The sequence below is a fragment of the Pseudopodoces humilis genome, chromosome 1 (assembly GCF_049639895.1).
Source record: "Pseudopodoces humilis isolate 2021_Gansu_Grassland_sample_001 chromosome 1, ASM4963989v1, whole genome shotgun sequence".
NCBI lineage: Eukaryota > Metazoa > Chordata > Aves > Passeriformes > Paridae > Pseudopodoces > Pseudopodoces humilis.
The window spans coordinates 115,542,957-115,559,269 of record NC_142200.1 but is presented as its reverse complement, the minus strand read 5'-3'; the positions used below and the strand labels follow the sequence as shown (position 1 = coordinate 115,559,269).

The following is a 16,313-nucleotide window of genomic DNA, read 5'->3' as shown; positions in this document are numbered from 1 at the left end:
CGACTGGAGAGTTATTTTTAACAAGTTTCAAATCAGCTCCACAGGATTAATAACTCCCTACTTATTCGTACTGAAATATGGTTTTTGCTTTGTTATTAAAGTATCTTAAGATCATCTTTCATCTACCAAATTCTTAGGACACAACTGTATTCTGCTTTGAGATGGAAGCAAATTTTGGAATAGATCCACTTTGGATGAATTAATGGTTACAAATCCATTTAGGAATAGATTTACATTGATTGTTAAAACTTGTAAGGGGACTTACTTCCTGGATACAAACATGATCTGGTTGTAACACAGAAGTAGGGGAAACAAGTTCTTGAGTCTTCTTTACTACTCGTATGAAAATGTTAACAAAATCTTCTGTTCCCATATAGGTCAGTTTCATCACAGCCCACGTGAGTTCTTAGTTTTGCAATTTTTTCTGACCAAAGAATGTCACTAGGGTGTAGCAGATAAATTAGATAAATTGACACCTGAAATAGCAGAATTCAAGAAAAATAAATTATTGATTTTTGATTTTTTTAATTCCTAACTTTAACTTTTGCAGAGATGATGAAGAAGAATGAGGTGATCATTTGTTTAAAGCAGCGGAACTTTCCATTAGCTGTATTAATTTATCGTTGTCAAAATTTACAAAAAGATTTGCAAAAGAGAAAGTACTTGAATTTATAGCTATAGTTTTCTTGCAGCTCCTTTCCTGTTTAGTCCATTTACAATTTTTTAAGCATTGTTTTCTTTGCACTTTTTTTTTCCTCAACAAGATGTTGACATCTTGTCAAAACCACATAACTTTCAAAATGATGTGTTATCAGTGAGGCTGGGATTTTTTGGATAAGCTGATGAAAGAGAGTTTAGTTTCCTTAGACGAAGTCATAGGCAACCTGGTCTGTCAGTCTTGAAGTTCACACTTTCTCTGATGGAAAAGTAGAAATGAGCAGACTCAAATATCCCTGGTGTTTTGATGCATCCAGCAGCAGGTTTATTTTGCTAGTAATTAGGTAACTGCCAATGAGACACTGTTGTAATGCTGAGAATTTAGCATCAATCTTGTTGACAAGTTATTACAACTATCTACATGAAAATATTTTTATCTTTGCCTTCTACATAAATCCTTGGAAATAGGTTGGTGTGTTTTAATAGTTTTCTTTAAGGATTGATTTGCATCTCCCTACAAGAGCATTTAGTTTACTAAGTCACCTACTTAAACTAAAAGAAATATTCCAGATTTAGGATGGCTTGTGAAGCCTAATTCTGCCCTCTTATGCATATATATAATTATTCCTTGAAGAGCTATTGTTTTCTGCCAAAGACTTTCATATCTAGTATGAAAATAATTTAAACTTTCTTTCTTTGGATACTTGGGCTCTTAACCTACGAACATTACATTTGGTTAATTAGATATGTTATGTGCAGATTCAGAGCTTCACAAAAGTGCTTGATCCCTCTTACTTGCACCACAGAGAAGTGGAGATAGATCACAGAAATTTATGTGTTTGTTATTTCTAGCCCTTCAGTGGTGGAAGGGACAGTATAAACTGGATCACTGTCCCTCTGGAGAGCAGTGTGGCAAGAAAAGTCCAGAGGAATTGAAGGTCTGGAAGTGGATATAACCACACAAGTCAAAAAGGAAAAAGATGCCTTAAGCCTTTTCTTCCTGGACAAAACTACTCCCAAACTGTCAAGAACAAAAGGAAGCCATTGCTTGGCATGAGTAGCACTCATTCCAAGTATCTCTTAGATATATGTATGACTAAAAAATATTAAGTAAGATTTTAACAAGATGGGTGCAGAGTTTATTTATTTTGTTAAAGAATTACATAAAGTTTGCAGACCATCATCCTGTGTCATACCTCTGTTATGAAACCTCTACAATACCCAAGTATCCACCAAAGATATTTCCATTCTAAGTATTTAGTTGGGCTCTGTCTGGAGTGGGCATGACTGCAGATTACCTATTATACGGTGAGTGCACACAACTCGTCAACAGAGCTAATGGTCTCAGTCGGTCCCATGGTTTCAGCAGGCCTTATTTTCTAGTGAAAAGAGTGTTTGGTTTTCAAGACTACTGGCATTCTAATGGCAGGGTTTTGTATAAAATCTTCCTTTTAAATGCCGTGGTCTGTTGACCCTTGTTTTGATTTCAGTCTGAGGACAGACTTCTAGCTGTCAAAACGAGGAAAGGTAGAAAGGGTGGTTGAGAGAGTGACCATAAAGCAATCTTCTTTTTTTTGTACATATAAAAGGTGGACTATAGCCAAATTGCCTTGTGATAAGATTATGCTTCATTTGGTTTCTTTTCTCCTTCCCTGTGATGTGCTTATATAAGCCTTGAGGATATTAAAATATATTTTGACCCTTCACTTCATAATGCAAGAGAAAGATTAGACTCCTTCTCCAAGAGTGGTGGCTTGAAGCAATAGAAAGATTCTGTATATAAATAAACCTCCAAAAGAAATTTCTTTGATAGACGACTCTTGACAATGCAGGAAACCTTTGTATGCACCATCTGAAGCAGGGAAGGAATTTCTGTCTCACAGATGAGTGCATTCAAAAGAACTGTAACGAAATAGGGCACTACTTTTTTTGATGAGGAGAAAGTTCTGCTTCTGGTTTATAGAATTATGTGATGCTGGCTTTCAGTAAAAGCTATGTAACAGATTGCATTGCAGTTAATTTCTCCGAGAATGCTCCTCAATAGCAGAAGAGAAAGCTCTTCTCTTCTTGACAGAATGCAACCTTATATTGACCTAGTCGTGACCTAAAACATATCATCTCACCTAGTCTGAAAACTTCATATTCCTTTGCTCCTTTCAGAGAAAAAGCAGAAAAAAAAACAGAATAAAAACACCAAACCCCCCCCACCAAACCAACCAGCTTAGATTTAGAACTTCTAAAGATTCAGTATAGAAGTACTGCCAGGACTGACAGCCTGCCACAGAGGGCATTAGTCTGGAACTTCTCAGGAGAGAAGTAGCCTGTGCATGTATTGGATGTGTGTTTTCTTTGGTGGCACACACCATATTTTATGCCTGTTTGCTTTGCTTAGTCAAAATATTTTCAGATATATCTACAGAGAAAGAGAATGAGAAAAGAAAATGAAAGAAAATATGATTGAGAGAAACTAAATGATGACGGGATGTGGAACAATTTCAGTGACCAGTGTTCAGTGACAAATGTTCACCTGTAAAAAATTCAAATGCACTTTGATTATACAAAAGAACCAATTCATCAAAACATTAAATATTAAATCGATTTGTCTCTAATGATTGACCATGTTGTAATAACTCCCTTAAACCTACAAAGCTATCATTTCAGATAATATTGCTGTAACTGAGTTAGGTTTGTTTGAAATGGCTGATGCCTGCAACTTTCTTTCAGGCCTTAATGGCTAATGTGCATGTGTATGTGTGTGTGTGTGTGTGTGTGTGTGTGTGTAACACATGTGACAACTGAAAAGAGTAAGATATGCTTCCACTTCTGGAGGAGATAGAAACATCTTAACATTGGCCCTCTTGGTGGTGTTTAGAAGAAGGAGTTGAGAGAGACTTCTTGCCCACTGAAACTACTACTAGAATGCAGCCAGGTAAAAATTTGATAGAATTTTGCCAGTAGGAGTTTGGCCAGTTTAGAAGTTATGATGGTATTTTGAAAAGACTTATGTTTCCATTTTTAAACAGTAAATTTTCTTAATGCTTCTTCGCTTTGAATGGACCACTTCAGATTGGGAGGGTGATAACTCTCTAAAACATTTCTGACAGTAATGCTACTGAGCAGTTTTTCCCAGAATCTTTAATAGAGTCAAATCTGTAAAGAAGGAAAAAAAAAAAAAAAAAAGAAGAAAGGAGAATCAAAGTGGAAGGGACAATATAAATGTCTTGCTTCTGATTATGACATAAGTTTTACCTTCCTTTAAAAGAGCATATTTTCCTTCTTTGTCTTCAGACCTCAAGATAAGAATATTTAAACCCAATACCAAGACAGTCTGCTTCTTTCCATAGGTTTTTCTGGCCTCCAGTTTTCTTTCCTTCTGTATTCCAATTTCTCCCTGTCCCTTCTTCAAATACTTTAAGTGGAAGTGCTACCAGATTGCTGAACTACTAATGTTAGTCTCAAAGCTGCCTGTGTGACTCTTGGGAAGTTTGATGGACAGAAATGCCCAGATGAATTTCCTTTGAAGCAAATTTTTGTACCTTTAACTGTCGTGGTCCCTCAAAAGAAAAGCTGCTCTTTCACCTATCGTGCTCATCTACAGTGTTCAAAAGGTAGCCAGGGAACTTCCACTTGAAAATCTAAAGTATAAAACTTAATTGTGACCTTCCTGTGCCCAGTTTTTTGAAAACTAGAAACTTCAGCAGACAGCGCAGCAGGAAGTGGCTAATCTGCTTGCTGTTTCTAAGGAGCCCTCCACAACTCAGCTGGTCATTTGTCAGTAGTCAGCTGGGGCAGTAGTGGTCCAGGGAACTAGTGTCATTTATTTTCATGAATTTAAGTAGACTTTTGTTTGTAAAAGAATGCTAAAGATAGTATGTTGTGAAGCAGCAGATTGTGGAAGTGTAAAGACATGTACAAAAAATAAATTTTAAAGTCTCCAGTGGACTTTTGTCTCTTATAAATAATATTAGTAGGCTAATGGGGAATAGAAGCAGTTGGCATTGATACCAAAAACCTGAAAGAGACAAAAGTCTGGTACTAGGCTGAGTTACCCCAGAATGGATGGGAATGGGATCAAGGATATTTTCATCCTATTATTTCTTCCTTCTTATATACTTGCTTCTTCCAAGTGGTGTTGATAAGAAACTTATGAATTATGTCATTGGAATTGAACAACATATCTTGCAGACAGGGCATGTGATGCAAACAATAAGAATTTCTTATAAATTACATCATTATGTAGCAGGTGTGGACAGAGAAAGGTTGACAAGAATTACAAATATTGTCAAACTCAGTTTTGTCCAACTTTAGTCTTAAAAAGTTGAATATTAAAGAAAGTAAAGAAGGTAGCTGATATTAATTTTAGAGATCATGTGTGATATTATATCTCTCACTGTCTGTGCAACAAGTTTATTTCTATTCTAAGTCTGATATCTTATTAGTTTAAATAGCTTTGAATTAGTGGAATGATGCTCTGACTATACCAGGTCAAGAGGTTTTAATGAGTATCAAGTCAGATGATTAAGGTAGAATGACTGAATATCAGACATGAATGCTTCAAATGTCAAGTTAGCAAAGCCAAAGCTAATCCAGGAAATAAGCAACTCCAGTTGAGAGTTCAAAGGAAAGCATAGTTTCAGAGGAGTAAGCAGCTTCAGTAAACTCTATTAATGATCCCTGTAGATAAATTTTGCATTTAAATTTATGTCTTGCATCTGGAGAAAGCAGTATTACAGAGCTTCAACCAATGATGCAAAGTGATTTACATGAGCTGAACATCTGTGATTCCCTGACTACTGACCTCCTAAATAAACAGTTCACTTTTTTTCTCCCCCTCTCTCTGCTAAAAGACAGCTATTTGAATTAAATTCATTCTTTTTCCTTGCAGGGTCTTCATTCTGGTGCTTACTGGATATTGTTCCTATAAAGAATGAAAAAGGAGATGTAGTACTCTTTCTGGCCTCTTTCAAAGATATAACAGACACGAAAGTGAAGATTGCTGCAGAAGACAAAAAGGAAGGTTTGTGTGAATTGCAAAAACATTGATAAGAACCAACATTTATGTTTTTAAGAATTGCACCTGCATGAGCATTCTCTTGCATGTACACTGTTCAATACAGAGACCTCCTAAGTCTAAGAAAAAGAAATTAATATATGACATGGAATAATAAATAATCTGTTTGTGGTTTTTATTATTTACATATTGCTGCTGGTTCTGTAAAGAAGGAATTTAGGAGACAGAGTATTTTGTCCTAAAAATTATTATTTTTTTTAAGTACTATGATTTAATTTATTTACTATCTGGATTTACAGAGGTGTATTTTGGAAAAGCTAGACCTTTTCAAAAGTTCCATCTATGAATCTGATTTCAGCATGGCAGAGAGTAAATTAATGCATTTTTCATGTTTTCCAATGAACAGAATTTAAAATGGCTTTAAAAATTATTTTTTATATTGATAAGCATATATTTCCTTGTATCATCTCACTTTACACTTTAAGCTATAAAGCTATAAGACTTTATAAGACTATATGTCATCAAAATTATCCAATAGTATAATAAATACATTCTCTCTTTTATACGTTTCTGAAAGGAAACACTGCAAAGATTATGTTCCAAAAATTTGGAAAAGTGTCTTATGGTAATGGTTCACAAGTGCCATAAAATAATTTTGACTGTATAGTGTAAGTTTGCTAAATATTTCTAACACAAAGAAAAGTCAGTGCAGGGGGATGAAGGCTATGCAGTGAGCATCGACTTGTGTATCAAAGGCAGTGAACTTTTTTCAGATTTGTATTTTGTAAAGGTGTAGTGAACCAACACTTTAATTTTGTGATTTCTTGGTCTGAAATGAACTGTTTAGAAAGTGTTTATCTGTAGACACCAAGAGTAGGTCTCAGCATTCTTTAAAATGTCATTGTTGTTGAATTTTCCAGCCTGTTACTGCTCTGGGGTCTATTTAAATGTTTCACCCTGTGATAGCCATTGATCTCTGTATATCTCAAAAGGGCCATTGTTATGGCCTTTAGAACACATTTACTCCTCATGAAGTTCTAAAGTAGGAGAACAATCAATATTCAACTTTTTCTGGTTTTAAATGGTTTTTCAACAAAAAAGATATTTTAGTTACAGAGGTGTGTCATTTAGTGTTCTTTTATGAAATTTTAGTACTTTAAACCATAAAATATTATGCTTTCTTGTGCCGATTAATGTTTATAAATCAAAACTTATGTCTGCCTCTTGTGTATAGTTGAATAAATAATTTCACCTTTTACTTAATTTTCAAGTCCTGACTATTAGAAAGTTTGGGGGGGAATTTTTTATCCTTCACTTTTGTACTGAATATATTTCAAAATTTCTAAGCTGGAAGACTGAAAAGTAGTCCATGAGTATGTTTTGCCGCTTTTCAAGTCCACTTGAAGTAGTACACAAGCACATTTTGCTGCTACTTTCAATTTCAACCAGTTGCTACCTCTTGAAGTAAAAAAATAAAAGCATGAAAAATATTTTACCTTGTTTCTCCTTAAGCCTCAGAAAACCTTACTCCTATAAAAGTTTTAGGAAAGTAATTTTGTGGAACCATGTAGGAGAGAGATCATCAGAACATCTGTGTTCTAAAGGCTAACGATTTACTTACAAGTGATGCAAATTTTCAGGATACACTCAGTGAGAAGTCACATTATGCCAGTGATGACTTGAAATAGCTATGTTGCTGATTACTTGCAAAATGACAGCTACTGTTTACCTGATAAACATTTTGTAGCTGCATGGTTATTTTAGGATGGATTAAGATGGTCTTTTGACGTGGTTTCATGTCAAATTATAAATCTAAGCAGATTTACCTCTGCTGTGTGCTGACACAGGAACGCACTTACGCAGGGCTTCAGTACACCAGCAAATGCCCATTCAATTGCTACAAGCAATGAATATCAACACTCAGCTTTCTTCCAAAGCTTTTCTCCTTGGTATTCTTTGGAGCACCATCCTGAAACTTGGTTGTTCCATCCCTTCATACTAATTTTAAAACCATGACAATCATTAGCATCATGGAAGCAGAAACTAGCACTTAGTGCGGGGCTTTTACAAGTATACATTTTATAAAATAGAGTGAGATAACAAACAAGATTTAACCATTTATTCAATTTTTTTTTTAATTCAGTGTTTTAATTTTGGGTACATCTATCTGACTATATTAAAAAATGTAGGGGTATTCCAGCTCTTTTTTAACAACATTAAAATTATTCCTATGCAGAGTGATTTACTATTCCTCCAGTGGTGAATATCATCTCATTATTTTCAGAAAAGAATTCCCAGCACAATCTGTGCAACTCATTCAGTATCTGAAATTCCAGAATATTTAGCTCCTAGAAGTAATTGGTGCTTCTTTACTTAGACCACAGCTACTATCAGGAATGTACAATGCACCTTGTATTAATGAAAAACTTGAGTTAGTGTTTTGTTTGAATGTATGAAAAAACTTTTTTAATGTTCAGAGATTCATTTACTTCTTCAAGGATTCATTTATCCTTTCAAACATCAAATAATTTTTAGACTTGAAACTGAGCTATTTCTACAAGGTAATTGCCATTATGCATAGTTTTCTATTACCTTTTTAAACATATCTCTTGAGGTTAGACTGTGTATGGAAGGAAAACCTAGATACAAACATCCTCAGTTTGCTCTGCCTATGCCAGGCCCCTTTATGAATGTTTTTGTTTCAGTCTCTCTCCTGTTTTCTGCCCAGAACTTACTTTAATAATCTGTATGGATCATTAATAGTTATATTCTGTCTCACTTTATTTCTAAACTCTTTAGAAAACTTATCTAACAAAATTCTTTCATGTTCCTTTTCTCTGGTTTTCCCCCTTGACATTCCACCAGCACTTTATGGTAGCACACTGTCACTGGTTGTGCCCCAAAAGCCTTCTGCAGACTCCTATTTCCTTGGGTCTTTCCAACTTTTGATATCACCTGTTTCTTCTCTAAAATCTTGTTCTCCTTGTACTTTTACAGTGACACCTTTCTGAACTTTATCTTCTGATTTTATGGCTTCTTTCTTCTTGTGCATTGTATATTTACATTTGCAAATCTCAGGACACAATACTGCCTTTGATTTTCTGCAGACATTTTCTTATCTGTTTTATCTCATCTATTCACACAACTTCAGTTGGTCCTTTGTGCCAATGTGCCTTGCAAAAGTCCACTTTTTTACCTTATTTTACTTTACCCAGCCCAAATGTCAGATGTCGTCTGTGACCTTTTCTTTTGAACGTGTCATTTGAAATACAAATTTAAAAGGGTTTTTTTTTTCTACTTTTCTTCTGTATAAAACTTTCCAGTGAAAAGAGCCCTATCAACCAATGAGGGAAGCAGACTTTGTTCTAATACTTTCATATAAGAAAAATGGAAAAACGAGTGCCTGAGAAGTTTGACAGTCTTTAAGGAGTGCTATGACAGTTGGCAACTTTCAAACTTCTTTGGTTTGGGTTTGGTTTTTAAGTCAATTTAACAATATCCTCAAAGGCTTCAGTAATGCTAATTTGCTTTCAACCATACATGTTTGTCCTACCTGTAAGTTTACTGTAGAAATACCCTCTGCTTTCCATCTCCTTAATAAAATCTGTAATCATTTGCTGTTGTGGAAAGCAACTCACTACATTTTCTTCTAAAACTGTGCGCGTTAAACAAATTGATGGTCTTTTCAATATACAGGAAAAGGTTTGTTTGATTTTTTGGGTTTTTTTAATAAATTGTTTCTTAATTAGTTTTATGGGAGTTTTATTTTAGCATCCTAACTTACAATGAGCTAATTTTTGATCAACTAGTTCAAATTTCCATTGTCTTATTGGAAGAAAAGTTATTGAACTGAAAATTCTATTCTCCAAATCTGGACTCCAGTGTGGCATGGATGGGTCAGTGCTATTTTATTTCTGCATATGGCATTAGAACATATGCTAGAATTTAGTGGGAATACAGGAATCCAGGTAGGAAAATAAGAAATTAAATTATTCTGTGATTTTATATTTTTAGACCTCTAATCTGTGTGCTAACATGGAATAATTTAGGTTACATACAAGCAGAGTTCCACTCCTGTAGTCACTGCTAAAGCTCCCCTGATTAATTTGACTCATTCCACAAATCTTCCTTTAGTCTTTATTGATAACCTACTTTCTTTTGTTTTGGTTTATTTCATTGGGAAAGTTGTGAACTCTTTGTTTGAGATCAATGATTTTAGGACAGATTTTCTAGAATTTCCAGAATTATTATAAAAATGTGTGCAATATATAGTAACCACAGAATCACACAGTATTTTAGGTGGGAATTTCTGGAGATTATCTAGTCCAATGCCCCCTTCTCAAAGCAGGGTCAAATTGAATGAATTGCCCAGGAACACATGCAGATATGTGCTCAAGAGGATGAAGGATGGAGACTCCACAGCTTCTCTGGGAAGACTGTTCCAGTGTTTGACTCTTCACAAAGCAAAAAAAGAGGGTTTTTTTAAACAGAATTTAATGTTTTAGGTTGGTCTGCCTGTTGGCAAAGATGCCTTCACTCTTGAAATAATGTGAATTAAATGTTGGACTACACCTTCTGCCACCACAGATTAAACTGAGACGCATGTTATGGTTCAACTGTCTGGCTTTTTCTGGCTTCTTAGTTATCCTTAGGTCCATATGAATTTCTAAGGAGACAGATTTATTTTGATTATGTATCATTTGTTGAAGGGAGGAGTTGTTCTTTTCAGTGTGCCAGAAGTGAAATATTATGTGCCAACATTTTACATTCCAGATTTTTTATGTTGAAAATGTCTATTTGGAGCAGCATTGGTCTCTTGCAAGAAATTCTGCAATGTGCACTTTGATTTGTTCTGCTTAATTACTGTCTCAGCTACTTCATGATTGCTCAAGCTACTGCAGTGAATATTCAGGAGACAGTTTTTCATTTTAAAGCCTCTTATACCTGTCGGGAGGTAGTGTGTTGGGATGGGGAACACAACCATACAGTCACCTGGACTTACAATAACCAAAGCAGTTAAAATTGTTTCAGGATGCACAGGCACCATGCAGTTCTTTCGATGGAGGAGGTGGGATAGAAGCAGAGTTTTACTCCAATATTCCTGCTGCCCAAAAGAAAAACATATTGAGGAAGCCTTTATTCTGCAATGACTCAGTTACATCCTCCCTAGGATGACTTTGCTCCTGGCTCACCACCAAAATAAGAAGGGTCCGAAACTCTTGTGCCATCATAAGAGAGAAACTCCTTTGCTCCTAGTCTGTGGACAATTAAATATTTAGGGAACAAAAATAGAGCTGCCTTTCTCTCCCTGTTCCTTTTAGCATTTGTGACCACGTAGATGCTCTCCCTCTCACCTTTTCACCTTCTTATCCAAGCAAATAAGTTGTATTTGAGCCTTGAATCTTTGGAGACATATCAATCTTTGTAGCTCTTGCTTTAGCCTTGCACTGACTTTTAAATGCATGTGGCATTTCCATTCCAGCAACTCTCAGAGAGGCACAGGGCATGTTCTGGAGCTGAGGGAAAAGTGTTCTTTGTGATGCATGTAGAATGAAAATGAGAAAAAAAGAAAAGCAAAATCTGATTCTTGAGCAAATGCAGAGCAACAGGTTGTATTTTGGGATATCCTAGAAGGTTGAGAGAATATATACATTAGCAACTATAAAGTTCATACTCACCAGATCATAGATAAATTTATGCCATTGCTTCCAGATTTTCCTTAGAAAACAAAGTTATCAAGGTGGGGGGAGAAGGGAGAAGCTGTTTGTTTGGGTTTCATGTTTTGTTTTGTTTTTCATTTTGCTGGCAGGTTATTGGAAAGTATCTTCAGACATTCGTTTTAAAGTTTGAAAACTCAGCCATGTAAGAGAGTCAAGAGAAAGCATAGAAGAAACAGGGAATATGTTCAGTACATATGTTGCTGAAGAACTTTTCAGAGCTGTGTGTGTGTGGCAGGTGATTTTTTAATGAATCAGATGGTTTGAAACCTTCCTATATAATTTACAACTTTTCTTATTTCTTTTGGAAAAAAGTCTGAAAAGGGAGAATTATATTTAAAGACTTACTGGCCTAGACACAACCTGGTCTCTTACATTTTATTAAGAGACCATGAGGACTAAAATGCATATTTCATGTGTATTTTGTGTTCAGAAACACATTTAGGAGGCCTTGGGCCATTTGCAGAATTTAACTGTAATTGCAGTTTTAGGGCATGTAGTTCATGCTGTAGCTCCTTAGAGCAATTCTGAGGTCCTGTAAAGACACAGCAAGTAAGATTTATTACAAGTGAGTTTTGCATAGCTGTAGAAGAGGTGGGTTTATCTGTCCTAAATTATATAATTAAAATTGTAAAACCAGTTGAGTTTAGGACCAGTCACTCTCAGAGTCTGAGAATCTCATTCCTTGAGGGATAATCAGAGATAATTTCTTGGTCTTTCAATGACCGCATGAAACAGATACACATCACAGGGTTTTGAACTTATATATTTCTTAATTTTAAAAACTATTTTTTAAAACATCTATTTCCCCCACCCCCTGCTGTTTTAACTCGGGGCAAATTACATTGACCACAAAACATTCTTATGGGTGACTTATCTGCTTCTGTATTGTACATAAATCTCAAAAGATATGCTTTCATTACAACACAGCAGTTATTCAGGCACATATATTACTATTTTCACTTGAGTGAGCAAGGTGCACTTTAACATCATCATCTGTGCAAATTTCAAAAAGAATATTTTTTTGCAATTAATAACTTTGAAAATATGATCTTTTTCTGAATATAAAAAGGAGGAAAAATAACAATAAATAAAATATATGATTAAATTTATGGAATTAAAGGAAAAAAGAAAACCCTTGGGTTCTGTGATATTATGTCCTTAAATGTTACACACTTACAAGCACTTAGATAATAGTTAGATATTAACACTTGCTGAAGATAATGAGAAGTTTCTTGGTGACTTATAGTTGGCATTATTTAAGTTCTAGGGGTTCTTGAAAAATATTTCAAATATTCTCTTTATTATTAGAGTTATGTTTTTGTTCATAGTGATGTATGAGCATATCACTGTCTCATGAGCCTTGTGGGAATTTGCTGTGGGAAATGCAAACTATTCCTGGAAAAAACAGTCACTTTAAAAACAGCTGGAAGTGAGTGATGACCCAGCTGTAAATTCAACATTACATTTTATTCTGTAAAAACAACATATGAGCACTCACTTCAGGTGAATCAATAGAAATGTCTCAAATTCGATGACATAATAAAAACGGCAATTTTCCCATTTGTGAGACAATTCTAGAGTAGTAACAGCAGAAAGCTGGCAAATAAACTATTTTTACACAATTATGAAATAGCTGGTTTTGAGTTTTAATATTTTACTTCATTATAAGACTTCTATAATTTTTTGGCAGTAGTATTAATAAATGAGAAAATAGTTTAAAATAATACACTTTCAGAGTTCTTCTGCCAAAACTCAGCCTATTGGAAATAGTTGAAGAAAAGTTTGTATTTTTTAAATTTTTTTCCCAGTTCTGAGTTTTATGAGATAAACCCAAACACAAGCATCTAAAAAGGAAAAAAGCATCTAAAAAGGAAAATTTATTTATTTTTTTATTTAGGGTGTACTCCCATTAACAACCAAAATGGAAGAGGAGAAAGAACACTTATTTTGGCTTTGTCTGTCTGTTTCCTCACTCACTTTTTTATTTCATAGTGTAAGGATCAGCAGACCAAAATGTGTTTAAAGATTTTTATCTCATAAGCTGTTTAAAGGTCTTTCATATCCATAAAAACATTAATAGTAATGTATAATATTGCTTCTTTTCTCTTTCTGTTCAAAGCTGAATTTTCTCTGAAGGCATAATACTAAAATTATGATAATCATACCGTTGATTCTGTGTAAAATTTTGTCCTTTAAAAAATGTTCTGTAATAATGTTTACAGTGTATAGCTGATATGTGTGTTAGGTACATCTTCTTATTGAATCAATTAATCAATTAACAGAATTAAGAAGGCAGCTAGAGGCTAGCCTGGATCCATTGTACAGCAAACATTTTTGTGACTTGTTGGTTGTTGTTGACAGGAAGAATGTGTCATACAACCAACAGAACTCCTGCAGCCTCTTGCCCATGGTAGTGATTTTATTCTGTCATTAGTACCAAAGAAGACTTTTAACAGTTTTCTCTTTTTTGGCAACTGCTGATGTGCTGTCCCCTGAATAATAACTGAAATTTGACAGAAATTTTTAAAGCCTAGAAAAAAAACTACCAATTTTCCATATAATCTTTTTTTAGATTAACCCCTTGTTGCTTTACCCCAGTTGTCTCCAGAATTTCCTTGGTGGTTTGTTTTTCTTGAGGATACATGTTTTTTGTCAATGACACTGGATATGATTTAAAACCATTGTGTTTCCTGTAGACATCATTGTATTTATTTTATTCCACATGGGATATTGGTGGGGACCTGTTCAAAGATCACACTTTCTGTTGTGGTATCCCTTACCTTCTGATGCAAGTGACGAGGGTTTCTCAAGACATGTATTAAAAGGACAAAAAACTTTATTGCATTTCTTACAGGAAGCCTTTTATAAATAGGGTTATAAAATGAATAAATGATGGACAAATTCTTTAACAAAACATTCACTGAGCCAGGGTTCAGAAAAGAACAATTCAGTATGTGTAAGGTGTTCCAGGTAAAAACATCACTCTGTGTGATTGGGCTGTGTGGTTGTGACAGCATAAAAATATACACAGGAAAGGCAATGGGAGAGGTTTATTTCCCTGCCTGATTTCAGAATAGAGCAGCAGGAGAGATCACACAGGTATGATAATATATGACAATACTCTGTATTTTGAGCACAGAAGGGTCCAACCAGCATTAAAAATCAGAGCATTAACCCAGTTACCATGCATTTTCACAGTGTTCCTTCCACTATGTGCATGGAGCAGCATTATGGATTTCTTCAAGTCTGTCTGCATCTGGACACCTTTTAGCAATGTACATTTGTCATGTTCTGTTGTTGGTGCTGTTATTACTTGAAAGGAAATCTAGTTTATACATTCAAAATTATATTATTTCTATGATAAATTTTCTAAGGTGGGATCTTATGTCATCTCATAATTGACTTTAATTTTGTAAACAATGGAATAAATGGAAAGTTCTTATCTACTCTGCCAATTTTACTAGTCCTTTGAGTAAAAGTCTAGTAGAACAAAAATTTTACCTTTTTATTCCTCATACTTGCTCCTGTCTTAGCTCTCAAAATAGTTAAAATAAAGTAATCTCATTATTTTATGGAATATATTTATAAAAATGTACACTACACTGTTAAATAAACCAGAAATTTAGAATTTTCACAGACAAAACCCACCACAGAGTCCACGTAAATCTGGAACTCACTGTTTTTCTTCAGCAGTATTCCTTGCCAAGTGTTTAAAGAGATCTACATCTATACTACCTTTCCTACTTTTGCCCAGTCAGGGTTATTGCCCATCATGGCCTGAGATGGTCATATTTGCACTCTTTGAAAAGGATAGTCAGTGTGCCTGAATCAATCTTACCCTAAACCTAACAACCCCACCTGCCAAGCAAAGAGGATAGTGGTGGCAATCAAGTAGTTGTGGCTGGAACATAATTTTGAGCATGGAGTTAAAATTCTTGTGACAATATAAAAAAGCAGTGAAGAGTCACGGTCCTCTCCCTAGTGGTGAACCTGTCCTTCCTTGGCTACTGTTCTGCAGAATTAGTTTAGAGATCCAGCTCTGCAGCCTCACAGCCTTTAGGATAACTCTACCACATTGCTTGTTGGTAGAACTATCATATCTAGATAAGGTTACTCAGTTGTGCCTGTGTTTCCATAACTAAACTCCCAGGCTACTTTACATCATCCCTGTCTATTTCGTTCACATACTGCCAGTGTATTGTGTTCTGGGTTAAATTTGAGAGGTGCAGATTGCTTTTATTCATTCTCTATATTCTAGGTGAACATAGGCAAAACTCTTGGATCCTCCTGTGTCATGTTAATGAAATGCTAGATCTTAATTTTCTATTTTGTGTCCATGCATACCTTTATTGAAAATTTTTAATGATAATGACCCATGATCAGATTGGGAGACATTTCCATACAAGACTATGTTGGGTATGTATCACACCAGAGGGAACTATAGGTACAGGTTTTAATTAATGCATGAAAGAGAAAAGTGAAAGCAGTTCTTTTGAAGGGATACAAATTAATGCTATGAAGAAACAAGAACAACTACCAAGGCTGAGATAATTTTTGTAAATAAAGCGCAAACTTTCTGGCCAGAGCAAGTTAGTTCATTTTGGTATTTGGAAAAAATGCATTTTAAGGTCCCTCTCATGCCACAGGTTGTCTGCTATGGAGTGAGCATAGTGCTTCTGGGTCATATTAGGGTTACTCAGCCTTCACTAAGGGAGTGGGGAGGCACTGGAACAGCTGAGAACTGGAACAGAGTGGTGAATGTTCCATCCCTGGAAGTTTCCAAGGCTAGGTTTGATAAGGCTTTGAGCTACCAGGTCTAGTAGAAAGTATCCCTGCCCTTGGCAGGAAGGTTGGAACTAAATGATCTTTAAGGTCGCTTCCAACCCAAACTATTTCATGATTCTGTGACTCCATAAACATGTCAG

The 16,313-nt window shown here is 35.1% G+C and overlaps 1 protein-coding gene across 2 annotated transcripts in view; it reads left to right on the top strand.

The window, feature by feature from the left end:
* The window catches only part of KCNH8 (potassium voltage-gated channel subfamily H member 8), a 174,351-nt gene that overhangs the window by 65,914 nt on the left and 92,124 nt on the right, over nucleotides 1-16,313 (top strand). For both annotated transcript variants that reach the window (XM_005518938.2, XM_088055796.1), the window contains exon 3: nucleotides 5,543-5,674. In XM_005518938.2, the coding sequence (XP_005518995.2) occupies nucleotides 5,543-5,674 (132 nt within the window). The remainder of the gene's footprint in view (nucleotides 1-5,542; nucleotides 5,675-16,313) is intronic.